This window comes from Micrasema longulum, unplaced genomic scaffold (genome assembly GCF_059751315.1).
Source record: "Micrasema longulum isolate JH-2025_06_02 unplaced genomic scaffold, ASM5975131v1 h1tg000469l, whole genome shotgun sequence".
Lineage (NCBI taxonomy): Eukaryota > Metazoa > Arthropoda > Insecta > Trichoptera > Brachycentridae > Micrasema > Micrasema longulum.
This window is the reverse complement of record NW_028277667.1, coordinates 890,172-904,660: the sequence shown is the minus strand read 5'-3', so window position 1 is coordinate 904,660 and position 14,489 is coordinate 890,172. Positions and strand designations below refer to the sequence as shown.

General features: G+C 32.1%; 1 protein-coding gene across 15 annotated transcripts in view; it reads left to right on the top strand.

Annotated features, from left to right (window-relative positions):
* The window catches only part of mtd (TLD domain-containing protein mustard), a 426,229-nt gene that overhangs the window by 232,081 nt on the left and 179,659 nt on the right, over positions 1-14,489 (top strand). For 6 of the 15 annotated variants that reach the window (XM_088226837.1, XM_088226840.1, XM_088226835.1 and 3 more), the window contains exon 2: positions 2,001-2,793. The exons of 7 other annotated variants lie outside the window; for them this stretch is intronic. In XM_088226837.1, the coding sequence (XP_088082963.1) occupies positions 2,237-2,793 (557 nt within the window). In that variant the 5' untranslated portion in view covers positions 2,001-2,236. The remainder of the gene's footprint in view (positions 1-2,000; positions 2,794-14,489) is intronic. 2 more of the 15 variants (XM_088226839.1, XM_088226836.1) reach the window with 1 other exon arrangement.

Genomic DNA, 14,489 nt, shown 5'->3' with positions numbered 1-14,489 from the left:
GGAAAATTCTAATTAATTACCTAAAAGCTAGTTATAATTATAAATTGTTGTTTATGTTTGTTGTCTAATATGTCTTTTAATAAAAAAAACAATTAGAATGTGTTTACTTATTTATTTATTTTCAGTTTATCCGATATTTACTTTACTTTGAGTTCTATTCTGCGTTCTTTTTATGTTTAATTAGTTGTGAATCCAACTGTGTCGAATGAAAGGTTATATAGTAAAATATTTCGTGTATTGATATTTAATATATTTATTAATTTTTCAAAATTACACTCGTTTAAACATTAATGAACTTATTAAGGCTTTAGGCTGTGCCCGTATCAAACCATAATAATTAACAATAAAAAACTACATAGTAAAATCAATCAAATTAAATTATAATGAAATGTGATGCAATACAATAACAATCCATAAAAATTAAAGTATACATTTTTAATAATAAAATTCCAAGGAAAACAATGTAAAAAAATAATTAGATATAAATATTAAAATACAAATTATACATAATCAAATATACAAAATAATAGTATCATTGGAATCGATGGATAAAAATGTAAAAACATAATTGAAGTGATAATTGAAATATGGTTTCTAGAAACTCACTCTATACCTATATTTTTAATACACTCATCTCTTTATTTTTATTTTTATACTAACTATACTTCTTAACACTGTTCTTATATTTTATTTATTTATATATATATTTTTTTAAATTTATGTTGTTTATGTACTCATCTTCTTTTTTGTATACCAACTTTACTTCTAAACACTGTTCTATCTTTTGTTGCTTTATATTGTATTTTTTTAATTTAATGTTGTTAATATATTCATATTTTATATAACTTTCATGTATGTAAAAGCCGTATGGGCGTGAAAAATTAATAAAATATTTTTTTTTTAATACTGCAGTAAGAAATAAGAGTAATAAATAAAATGATACAAAAATACATATGAAAAAAACATAAAAATATCAAGATATATAAAAAGCAAATAAAAGTATGGAAGGAAAGCAGATATTACGTTCGTCATTCTTACCAAAACACGGGAAAGTGGTTACTTAGCATTTTCAAGATAATATGTAAATTTTACGATAACCCTGTTAATAAAAAAACACAGATAAAATGCCTCCGACATTTGTATTTCATCGATTAAAATGAGTAATGACTGCGCATAGCTGTTTTTTAATAAGTTAAATATTTTAATCTTGTTCTCAGTTCTACAAAATGGTGACAGGTCGGTGTACATTATGCTAGTGTTGTTATTTCGCAATCCTAACGGAAACTTGTTTAGTTGTTTGAACGATTCAATCTGCTCTTTGCCATGTTCCTAACCAGCTACGACACCGGGATAAGGTCTCGTGATTTTTTAAAGTACTATTTTAAATATCGCCGTTTCTCTCTGTGTTCTACTTTGAACAATATAATTCGATAGTGTTGCAATATGCGTGATAAGTAGTTTCATTCAATGATCGAATCGGACTTTTACCGTTTCGCTACAGTCTGAGACTGAGATCAGGTTTGTGTATTTGTGGACCATTTCTCGCTACCGAGCGATTACCATAAATTGAATGCAGTGATTTATCAATGTAAATGAATGTAATTAATATTAATTCGCGTATTATTTATGTACGTTTAATAGTTATGTTGAAATGACTACTGTTCGATATTCGTCTAAAGTCAATAGAATATTTACTAGCGACATATCGAAATCTTATCTTTCAATCTTAATCTTCTGTTCTGGCATTGTTAAAAATATGTTTTCTCGTTTTTTTTATCATTAGATAATCGGATTATAACTTGTAATTTTCCACCGTTTATATTCGTATAAAGACCCGATAATCAGAAAGCATTTTTTAATAAACGTCTAGGAAAGAAAGTAATCGTCGCGTGTCTCAGATTCCGTATTCCAAATTGATTATCGACGCGCTTAAATGGTCAGAAGACGAAATCGATTTCGATCCTAATAAGGTTACAATTTATTATTTACATTCTTTTCAGTCGCGAGTTCGTTGAAATAAAATCGTCTTCACTCTTTCAATAGACGTACCGCTTAATTGTTATCGTAGTTCTACGTTCCCGATAAATTAAACCGAGTGATTTGTGAAGTGATGGCGTCCAAAGGTTGGCTTTTTAAAATGTGCACGCCGTAACAATTCAGTGAGAAAAAAATACCAGCGTAAATAAAAGAGAATGATAAAAGTGTTCACCGGTTTCGAATAAGTGAAGTTCGCAAGATGGATACAGATACTATGGTGTCGAACAACCTCGCTCTGTCGAGCGGGTTGTACAAGTACAAGAAGAGCGCCCAGAAGAAGGGGTTCGGCTCGATCCCCACTCTCGTGGAGAGCGTAGTCTTCGAGCACCCGGTCGAGGATCTGGAGGGGGAAGGTGACCACGTCCACGAGTATGAGGATATCGTGACGACGCGGCCGCCGGAAACCAAAGGCAGGAGAAACTCCCTCGGGGTTTTGCCCAAAACGAGGAGGGGCTCTCTGGGCCTGTCCTCGTTCCTCGGCCTGAAGAACCGGCCCGACCCCAGTCCGGGAAGAGACGGGAGCTACGTCAAGAACGAGGATATCGACGTCCCCGCCTTGCCCCCGAGGAGGTCGTCCATCGCCGTTCTTCCCAGCGAAAACAAGGGACGCAGGAAGTCTTGGGCCACCCGTCTCCAGGTGGAGAGAAAGAGGCTGCACTCGGGGGAAGACGACGACGCGATTCCCATCAACAAGTCGAACGGGAGAAGGCCCTCCTGGTGGAACATTCTGGTACCGGAAAACATCCTGAAATCTAGGTGAGAATACATTCATGATTCGACTGTTTGATTGAGCTTTTGTTTTTGGTTTGATTAATCGAGTGTGTGAATGCTTACTAAGAGGTATTTGAGACTTATTGTTGTAGCGTTCAAACAAGGAAGAGATTTTTTTCAATTCGTAATAATGTATCTGTACAGGTACTTATGTACTTTACTTATTCAATTCGAATACTTAATAATATTGCCTATAATTTAACCTTCAGGAACAAAAGCAACGGATGTACCAATTTGCAATTTAAATTATAGACCACATACACTACAAATCCGATGTATATCGTACATATGTACATAGCACGTAGAAATATGAGTATTTTACTCACGTCATATTAATATTCAATACGTGTGATTGCTTTTTTGGGTTTTTCGTAAATTAACCGATGTTCGTATGTATTGTACTCAGATGAAATTAATCGATACACCACATGAGTGCTAATTAGTAACCTTGTACGTTCTTTAAAATTGGATAATAAATATTCGAATCGAATCTCAGTTTTTATAATATTATGATACCAATTACTCAATCAGTTTATTTATTATGTTCAAGTCGCACTATGATAAGATTTGAATGTGATAAGGTGTATTTCTTTAACCGTGACAAGGCATCGGAACTAATAAATTAAGCTTAGGTTTTCTTTGGCTCCGGAGTCTCTCGCTTCATTTAGACCGAATAATTAGTTGGAAATGAGGAAACGATTCCGATTATTGACGGTTGAGTAAATATGTAACTAATATCGTCGAGTCGCGTCGGCTTACTGCATGAAATCGCCAAGTGATCATTCGGTGAAAATTGAGTTTTGTACTTATCGATTGGGAAAATTTAAATCACCAAGTGTCTAAAATCAGTGTTGTAATATGGCACACACAAAATTTACTATTTTGTATACAATAGGCAATGAAAAAAAAAAGTAGTAAGCGTGGACATAATACGAGAATATCAGTAAAATATCATAGACAACTTTCTAAAACAAGACAATGACAGTCGAGACTAATAAACCAGGGACTTAAATTATACAATAAACTACCAGACAAAATTAAATAAAAGACTCAGACAAACTTTTCAAAAGATGTAAACAATATTATTTTGAACAACAGAGTATGAATAAAAAATTTGTATATTATTTTTGAAAAATGAATATAATAATCCGTAAGGGTTAATAAATAAATTTTCAAATAAAAAAAATAAAAAATTAAATATTTTCGGATTTGATAAAAAAATATATAATTATAATGAATAAGGTGTCTCTCGACATTGCAATTAAAAATAATTTTATATTTAATCTTATTAGTATATTCTACATATTTCTCAAAGTTAAAAGGTCGTCCACCCTCTTTTTTCCCCTCTATAAATAAATATTGTTATTTGCTTATCCCTAAATGAGTTTTTCCAAAAACACCAAGGGAATCTGTACTAATATTATAAATGCGAAAGTGTGTTTGTCTGTTTGTGTTTCTTTCACGTCGCAATGGAGGGTCCGATCGACGTGATTTTTTGCATAGGGATAGCCGAAGCGCTGACAAGAGTCATGGACTTTTTTTCCATTCCGAAAAAAATCTTACTCACTCGGGAAAATCGTAAGTTAAAAAATGAATTATTATTAAAACAGAAAAACGATGCTACTTCGCCATAGACTATCGGATCGTCGTGTTTTTTCCATAGCAATAGTTGGTTTGCAATCAAAACAGGCTACTTTTTATCTCGAAAGTAGATACTAACCTCCTAAATAAAATACAAATAAATGCGGGATTGAGAACACTCAGACATCGGGAAATATTTAAACCGCCTTCGTTTTCAAATAATGCTACACACCACACACCTATAGCCCGCATGTGTCGGGAATATAATATATACCGCTGAAACAATAAAATTGACATTTTTCATGATACTCTCTCAGCTTTTTCGAATAATCTCTTAGGAATAAATCTTATTTATTAAGTACACACGTACAACTTATTTTTTATTGCGTTGTATCCTGAAAAAAAAAAATTTAAAAAAATATTCAAAAATATGTATTACATCTTAATATATAAATCTATTTTGTGTAATTCCATAATTGAAGATATATGTGCTGAGGAATGCTTTCAAATTGTATGTTTTCTAGTACGTATCTTTGTTGAATTACCTAATAAAATAAAATAAAAAATGAAAGAATGTACAATATCATAAAACAAATTCTTAGTCTGCCTCGTGGTGTAATCGTCAGCGCGTTTTCCTACCATGCAAGAGATCATCGGTTCGATTCTTGGCATAGTTGACATGAAATATTTATTTCAAAGGGTGTTTTTACACCATAATACTTGACAATCCCTGGACTGGGACCTGAAGCGTAAGATTTATCTTCATGTAGCAAAAAATGATCAGTAGGAGCTGCGATTGGTGTACCAATGCAGTGTCCTATGCACCTATGATCATGATGACGATAAAATTCTTTGTTAAACGACAAAACTAATTAGTTAGCTAATTTCTCCCTGATACCAGGCAAACGAAGACGGGTAAAATCTAATATTTATATGTATAATTCCTCTGTACGTGTGATGTCACTGAACTTCTTCTAAACGGGTTAACCGATTTACGTGCGGTTTTCAGAGAAATGTAGATCTTTGCGCTGTGCGTGTTCGTGGGTATTAAAATCTTCAATCTTATTTGTAAAAAAATAAGTAAGGAGCATTAATGTTGTATTCATCGATCTACCTGGGTTGCATTCGATGAGAATGCATTGACAAAAAAATTGAAAGATAGTGCTTTTTTTTCTGTGTAAAAAAAGTTTGTTTTTGAATGTTTACAAACAACATTTGTTTTTTGTGGATCTCAATCAGATTCTTTCCTTAAATTCCTTATAATTTCTACCCATTTTTTTCTTTTTACTGGATTTTTGGTAATACTAAATAATATTAACTCGCATCAAATACATTTTTGAAAATCGCATTCATGAATAAAGTAAAACCCTGTTCTAGAGAAGAGCCGAGTTTGACGTTTACAAAAATAATTAAATATTTGAAAATGAATTATTTTATGTTTTGGAATTCAACCATAAACAAGAACCTAGGTACCTACTTATCAATGAAAAGTCTTTTTCCAAACTAATAGCAGGCAAGCTAACGTTCGGGCAGGACAACGTCTGTTGGGTCCGCTAGTATTGTATAAAATTCTGAATAGTTTGTTTACTAAATAAATAACAATTATAATAATGTACAATAAAATTAGTATTTATTACTTGAGTTGGGAGCGTCTTTCAGCAATCCCTGACTGCGATAGTACCGTTTAACAAACACAGTAATTAATTAATAACAATTAGACTATATCTGTCCTGTAACAGCTGGTCTTTACTTCACAAGATCGCTCGCAATTGTTCCATTAGACTATTTCCATTTAACCTTAAGCCTCTTGTTTTTCCCTGCTAATTATTTCTACTGGTACCGACTGGATACCTACTACGTAAATACTAGATACCGACTACTGACACACATAATATATACTCCTAATAATAGCTGCCATCCGACTTAAATACTTCTTTAAGGGCCTTACCTAATAGATTTCCTTATACCAGGTTTACATTAAGAAATAACTAAACTCGGTTTATTTATTTATTTAATGCAAAAAATACACAATTTTACATAGACACAATTGTATGTTTTTTATGTCCCGACTTGTTGGAAAATTCCGTGTTAAGTCGTGACTCTTCGATATATAAATCAAAAATATTTATTTGCATATTAAAACAATATACAAGTAATCAAAACAATATGCAAAATAATCAAAACAACATACAAAATAATAATAGAAAAATATAAGGCGTATAATAAAAATATATAGGCGGCCTCCGTGGTGTAGTGGTCAAGACGCTTGACTCATACACGAAAGGTTCCGGGTTCGATTCCCGGTGAGAACACAAAAATTAAAATGTGATTTTTCTCAAACCTGGGTGTTCTGTGATGTAATTCACCACTGAATTTGGGCCTCCTGGCCTGTTGTGTAGAAAATTGAGAAAATGTAGAAAATTTATATAATAATACGTATGACAGTGATGATATACACATATACGATATACGTATATGGATAATAATGAAAACAGCAGCGATGTTATGTATTTATTCCCGAAGCAATCTCATACAGTGGTTTGTACCCCTCGATTCAATCCAATTATGGATCTTCATCTTAAATATAGACGTTGTTTTGGAGAACTTAATATGTTCGTCCAAGACGTTGAACACTCTTGGAGCTATATATGAAAAGTGTCTCCGAGCAAACATCGTACGTGTTCTTGGTATTAAGAAGTTTAGGTTCCGCGAAAACCTCGTACGGGCATTCTGTTGGCAGTTGGGACCTCCTTTCGTAGTCGCCTGACCGGAAAATTGTCAATACATTCTTGATATAGATTTGACGAATATCAAGAACTTTTAACAATTGAAATAATGGTTCAGATGGGTAGGTCGGAGGGCACCGAAGCATAACTCTAAGAATAAGTTTTTGCGTCTTGATTAGGGTTCATGACAATTGTCGAGTAACCTCCCCAGCCAATTATGCCATAAGCAGCCACCGATTGGAAAAGCGCAAAGTAGACATTTTTGATAGTGCAGGGTGTTTCTGAGTGAGCTAAAGACATGACACAGTGTTCTTAATCTAGATACCAGGGACTGAACCTGTGTCTCCCATCGCAAATTTCTGTCAATTACAATGTTTACAATGTTCAATGTACAAGGTTAAACTATTTATAACCGATATAAAAAAAATGTTACTTACAAAAATATTTAATTCCTAAAATAACAATTCACAGGTTATTTTATGCTTCATTTTTTTAAACAGTCAACACTGATATGTGCGCGTGCGCAGTAACTTTTATAATAACACAAACAAACGTCAAAGTCAAATCGAGACTACTGCTAGTGTAATGGAGAACACGGAGAAAACCGTTAGAAAAAGAAATTGTGTCAGGAAGAAGAGAAGAACGTAAACACAAGTTCTTAAGTTTATTTATCTCAATTAATTAAAACACATACAAACATATAACATTTCAGAAGTTGTTTAAAATTGAAAAAGAATCTGATAAACTATCCATTTTGATTACCGAAAAATATGACTTTTGACAGATCGCGTGCTTATTCCAGCGTTATACCACATAATGTGCAGGTATAAGTTTCCTATGGTCGCTATCCCAGATTTAAACAGAGTTTAACTCTATGCGAGGTTTATAAGTAATACTTTTTGCTATCCCATCATTATTCTACCACCATTCTGAAGCTTTACTTTATACCCGATTTATAAGTAAGGCCCTAATTGTTATTACCGTTGAATTTGGAAAACGATCTAATAGCGAAATATCACATTTTTTTTAGATTTTTAAAGTAATAAAGACCTATAAAATAGTGTCCAGTAAAAAAATTTTTTTTTGCTAATTATTAGTAGCATAAAAAATACTTTTAAATTGTTAATTTTTAATTCCCGCAAAAACGGTCATTTCATTGGCCAGGCCCCTAATACGTCATGATTTATGTTTATTTGTTCGTGGCCATTGAAATTTCTGTAGAACAATATCACGAATCTTGACGTCACAACAGCGAAGGTCAAACACATCGCGTTTTTCTACGAACGTGTTTTTATCAATTTCTTTTTTACATTTATGTATGAAAACATCTCTCCACAATATCCACTTTGATTTTGTAAATACAATTAATTATTCTAAATCCATTTCATATATTTTTATCGGTATTCGTAGTATGAGATATTTCCCTATTCTCGTAAAAATGGTCATTCCATTGGCCACACTTCTAACACGTCACGATTCGTGCTAATTTTGAACTTTGTTCCCAACCGTTTATTTTTTTATAGAACATCGTCACCACAATTATCAAACATGTCGCATTTTTCTAGTGATTTTTATTTTTTATAGTTTTAAATGAAAATATTTCTTCACAATATCCGTATTGATTTTGAAAATACAACAAATTGAGGGCATTGGAAGCAAAGATATCAAACTCCTCTTTTTTTCAAAAATAACAAAAACTGCTACACTAATGCCAAAGAGAATATTCATGTAAGAAATGATATTTTCACTGAATTTTAACTTTAAGATACTAATAAATTAGCTTTAATAGAAACATCAATTCAAAAAAACTTTCTTAATATTCGTATGGCACGGAAAATTTGAAAATTTAAATCTCAAGCCTGTCATTGGTTGAATAAAATGGCTGATGGATATTGCTATGGTTGCTTGCAAACACTATTTTCAAACCATCACTCTGATTAAACAGGGGTGAGTGGGTCTACCTATGGATGTAAAATTACGTAATTTTACCAAAAGGCGCGGTAAAATACCGTAAATTACGGTATTTTACCGTATTTTACGGTATTTTTCGGTAAGAAACGAATTTGACGTACTAATTTTTATTTTTTAAAGATATTACAAATACGAGTAGCTTTGTTTTAAGACACTTTACATGACTGTGAAAACCAGGTCGTAATTATACACAAAAAACTGATTTTAAGCACCTTTTTTTCAAAATCGCGGCATGACCGGTTGTCGTTCAAGGTCACAAACTTAAGGTTTTACTTAAGACTATGTCCACTGATCCTGTTAAGTTTCAAAACACAATAACTTTTTATAAAAAAAAGTGAAAAAAGTACATACCGAATTTATTTATTTTTTATTTATTTTATATAAACGGCATAAACTGCCTTTAACATATATTGAACATAAATATAAAAAAAAAATACATGCATTAAAACATAACAAAAAATTATAAAATTGCATAACTATACCAATAGTAACAAGTAGGTAAATACACATAAGCAACCAAAAATATTAACGAAATAAATACATAAATATGAAAAAACAAAAAAAGAAAAAACATTTTTCAATATAAAGAAAAGTTGAAGAATAATATTGCGAGAGAGAAAAAGAAATCAGACTCGTATAATAACTATCAAGTCCAGAACCAAATATATCAGCCTTGTCCTCATACTGATTGCCATATCTATGGAGCCTAGGGATAGGCGAGTGCATCTAAACCTGGTTATCGCAGTCATGTAAAGTGCCCTAAAACAAAGCTACTTGTATTTGTTAAATCTTTGGAAAATAAAAAATAGTACGACAAATTCGTTTCTTACCGAAAAATACCGTAGTTTACCAAAATCTGGTCAAATTCCCGTAAAATACCGCGGTAATTTTACCGCCTTGCATCTCTAGGTCTACCTCGGACACTTGCAGTGGCTTGCAAAATAGTATTTCTGAAGTTATTTGATATTAAAATAAAGTAGAATGCAATAACTTTAAAAAAAAATTAAAAAAATTATGTCGACTCTATGATGGTGTTATCAGTAACTGTTATTGTTAGTTATCTCTAATATATTCGTATTACGCGCTGTCATTTAATATCCCCAGTGAACATTTTTATTTGTTTTTGTAGCAAACATCATAAATTTTTATTACCGTAATTAACTATGATTACATACTCATTATTTTATTGATAGCTTGTTGCAAGAGGAAAGCATAGCGTGCCCATTTTCTACTTTTTAAATTTTTTATTTCAATGAGGATGTGGTTTAAAAAAAATGTATTTTTTAATAGATTATCATTACCCTTTTTTTAAATACAAATATTATTTTTACTAAAAACATTAAATTTGTTAAAACTTAACGATTGAAGAAAAATTACTGACCTTTTAAATTTATTCAAAATTGTAAATTCAATATGGGATTGCCCTGAACTATTATCTCTCATCAACTTCAGGGTGCCTAGAAGAATGACTAGACAGGTGCCACCGTTTTATAGCAACAATTCACGGACAGTGTATACTTGAATTGCCGTATTAAACAGACTTCATGAACTCGGCAATAGTTATTCCCGCGTATCTGATATATTTAGTGTAGGGGTATTGTTCCCATAGAACAAACTTTTTGAACTTTTTCAAAGATGGTGAATGGTAATTATATTTATTTATTCATGCATTTCACATACAATTTTTTGTTCACTTTGCCCAGCTGTATGAAACAGTACTTATGATTTTCTTGCTGTATTACTGTAGAATGTTTTGTTTTTTAATTTTGTTTTTTACATTTATTCTTGAATTATTTAAACTTTCTGCTGAATGCAGTGCACAACGGAGTTCTAGTCCCAACACTTATGTATGGAAGTGAAACATGGAACTGGCAGAAGAAGGATGAAAGCCGAGTGAACGCGGTTGAAATGCGATCTCTTAGACGAATGTGTGGGATCAATGTATGACATGGTTACAAATGATGAAATCAGGCGAGAGTGTAAATCTGAGTCAAGTATGATTGATAAGATTAAGAAAGGATCTCTGAGATGGTTTGGTCACGTAGAACGAATGGACGACGAAAGAATGGTAAAACAAGTATATATGGCGAAAAAAAATAATTATATCTTTCATTTCTTTCTTATTTTATTTACATCTTTTAGATCATAATTTTAATTGGTACTTTTAATTTTCTTATTATTATTTCTTTCTGTAGATATGAATTGGAATTTTCGATTTACTGTGTTTTATTTTTTATCTTGTTTTGATTACATTTATGAGCACACACTATTTATATGTGTGTTTAATTTTTTCTTATATTTAAAATATATTCTAGTAAATTGCTATTCTTTAATTTTAATTGTATTATTTTACTCTATTTTCTTACTTTCAAAAAAAAATATATTTCTTTAAACTATTTTTATCTTTTCATTATTTTATACGTATACAGTATTATATCTGTACTCTTTTTATTTGATTATTAATTAAAACTCATGTCTGAGCACCCGATGACAAACTATTATTGAATAGTTTATCGGGACAAAATATATATTAATACTTTGTTTTCTTCAAAATATATTATATTGTAATAATGTGTGTATTTTATTGAATAAAGACTCTATAGTTTTCCATACACAAGTATTACTCCGCATCATTCCACCCTAAAAAAAATCAATATGTGGCTTTTAAGCTAAGCAAAACAACGTAACCGACGACAATGTTGGCGGTTACGCTAGCTCGCACCACTGTCAGTTGTAGGCAAAACAGCGTTACTGCTAATATCTTAAATGCGGAAGGTATTTAAACAATTTGGCTGTCATTTCAGTATTGGCCATTATAAATCCCATTTTCCGAATTATTAAAAAATATATACAGAGTATTCTTTAAACCCTGTCACATCCAAAACCACGATGATCAGTATGACCAAGAAGACATATTGGCACATTAAAATATTTTTTTAGAACGAATAAAATTTTTAAACATAAAATATCAAAAAAGCAAATGGTTACTTACTTTTGCAGGGGCGAAACGAGGAGAGGGGAGGGGGAGTCTGATACACCGTCAACCACGTGGCCACGCCCCCCTCGCTTTTCCCCTGCAGAAATAAGCAACCATTTGTTTTTTTTTTATGTTTAATTCTGCATTCTAAATATTGTTTTCAATAAGCTAATATGTCTTCTTGCTCTTACTGATCATCGTGGTTTCGGATGTGACAGGGTTTAAAGAACACCCTGTATGTTGGTTTTTTTTTATGGAAAAACCCCCATAAGCCTCTATTTTGAGGCTTGTCAGCAGGTGGGATAGAGGGGATTTGGAAGGGGGTAATGAAAAATACACCATAACACGCGGACCAATTGAGAAAAAAATCTTTCTTGGATTTTTCTCTGGCAACTGGCGGGAATCGAACCCGCGACGCCAGTTTCACAGTCGGCCGTCTAATCAACGGCGCCACTACGGAACTAAAATAATTTTAAAAAATTATCCTGCACAATTCACCATTTGTCGCTTACGTTGTTCTGCCGATTATTGCTCGATATGTGTAATATTAATTGAATAGACTGTAGAGTGTCTAGAGTATTGAATACTATGCGGACTAAGCGGCATTTCTTACTCGTATGAACAATTACTCTAAAAATACCGTCTGCGCGATGTTCTATTGTATTATTGTATATCTAGTTATTATTTAGCTTACGTCACTTATATATTTTTTTATTAAAACCAATAGTCATACAGAATTAAACAATACATGCAAAGCAGCAGCGTTTGTTTTCAGCTGGAAACAAATTTCTATTTTTTCAATGTTTTATTTTTGTAAATTGAAAACATATTATCATCATCATTCCCTTTCCGCACCCAATGGTATTTAAGGCACTGCATTGGTACACCAATTGCAGCGTACCTTGAATTTTTTTACATGACTGTAAGATGGTCAGTCTTACGCTTCAGGTACCAGTCCAGGGACTATGAAATATTTTCATTTTTACAACCCGTCTTTATTTACATTTAAGTCAAGATTGAAATGTCACAATCTAAATATTTAAATTGTTCCTTTATCCTTCTTCTTTCCTTCCCATCCCCTCGCCTCTCTTCATAGTATAGTGTTCATTTTTATATTTTTTAAAAATATTTTTATTTTTGTTAATCTTTGCTTTAAATTTTTGTATAAAATTGTAAGATTCAGTAGGTCCATGTATTTATAATTTTCTTAAACTGAACGGTTTGGGTAGGTAGGAAGAAATTGCCTTAAGGCAATATGCCCGCCCTTATATGTATATAAATCGTTGAATAAATAAATAAATAAATGACAGGTCATAAGCCCTGTAAATGTCTAGACTTCCATATTATCTTCTTAAAAATGTTTTCCTTCTCTGTTGCAACAAATTTAGATCTGAACAACTCCCTAGGGAGGAAATCCAGTCTGTCTGCAAACATTTGGACATACTCAAAACCTCGATGATGATGTTGATGATGATTATATATTGTATATGTATATAAAGTGTCAAATAAATAAATAAATATTCCAGTTTAAAAACACCCTTTCAAATAAATATTTCACATCGACCATGTCCGGAATCGAACCCGAGACCTCTTGCATGGTAGCCAAACGCGCTGACCATAACACAACCGAAATAATATAGGAGTTTAATATAATATTCCCAAGGAGTTTTTGTAAAAAAACTAATTTAAAGATTTGCAGATAACAGTATTTATTTACAGAGGTATTTTAAAACTATGATATTATTTTCAAAGGCAGAATAGAAATTAAGATACACTGCAAATTAAAAGAGTAAGAAAAAGTTCAAATAGTTACAAAATAAACATTATACAAGGCAATAAAGTAAGGAAATGAATTTAGCATTATGTATACGAAATATATAATATATAAAAGAATAAACAAGAAACAATAATTAAAGAGTTTAAAAGTTACGTGTATGTACATAATGCCCACATAACGGCCCCGTGGTGGAATGGTCGGCGCGTTTGCTACCATGCAAGAGGTCTCGGGTTTGATTCCCGACATGGTTGATACGAAATATTGATTTAAAAGGGTGTTTTCACACTAGAATATTTCATAGTCCCCGGACTGGAACCTGAAGCGTAAGACTGATCATCTTACCTTCATGCAACAAAAATGATAAAGAAAAGCATATAGCTTATTTTCTATGTCCCTTACATAAAAACAAAGGCCAGTAATTAAGACGTTGTCAACGCTTGGTGTATTAATTTTACCGACGCCATTTGCAGTGATTGCAAATGGCCACAGTGCAATACTTCATTTTGTTATGCTGTTAACTGTGTTTACATAACTCAAGAATAGCTTTTGTGGGTCTGCAGTATGATCAACGCGATTTTCGATTACATAATAAATTAATTTACTTTTCACTTTCGTATTTCCAATAGTGTATCGATTACAGATATCAAAA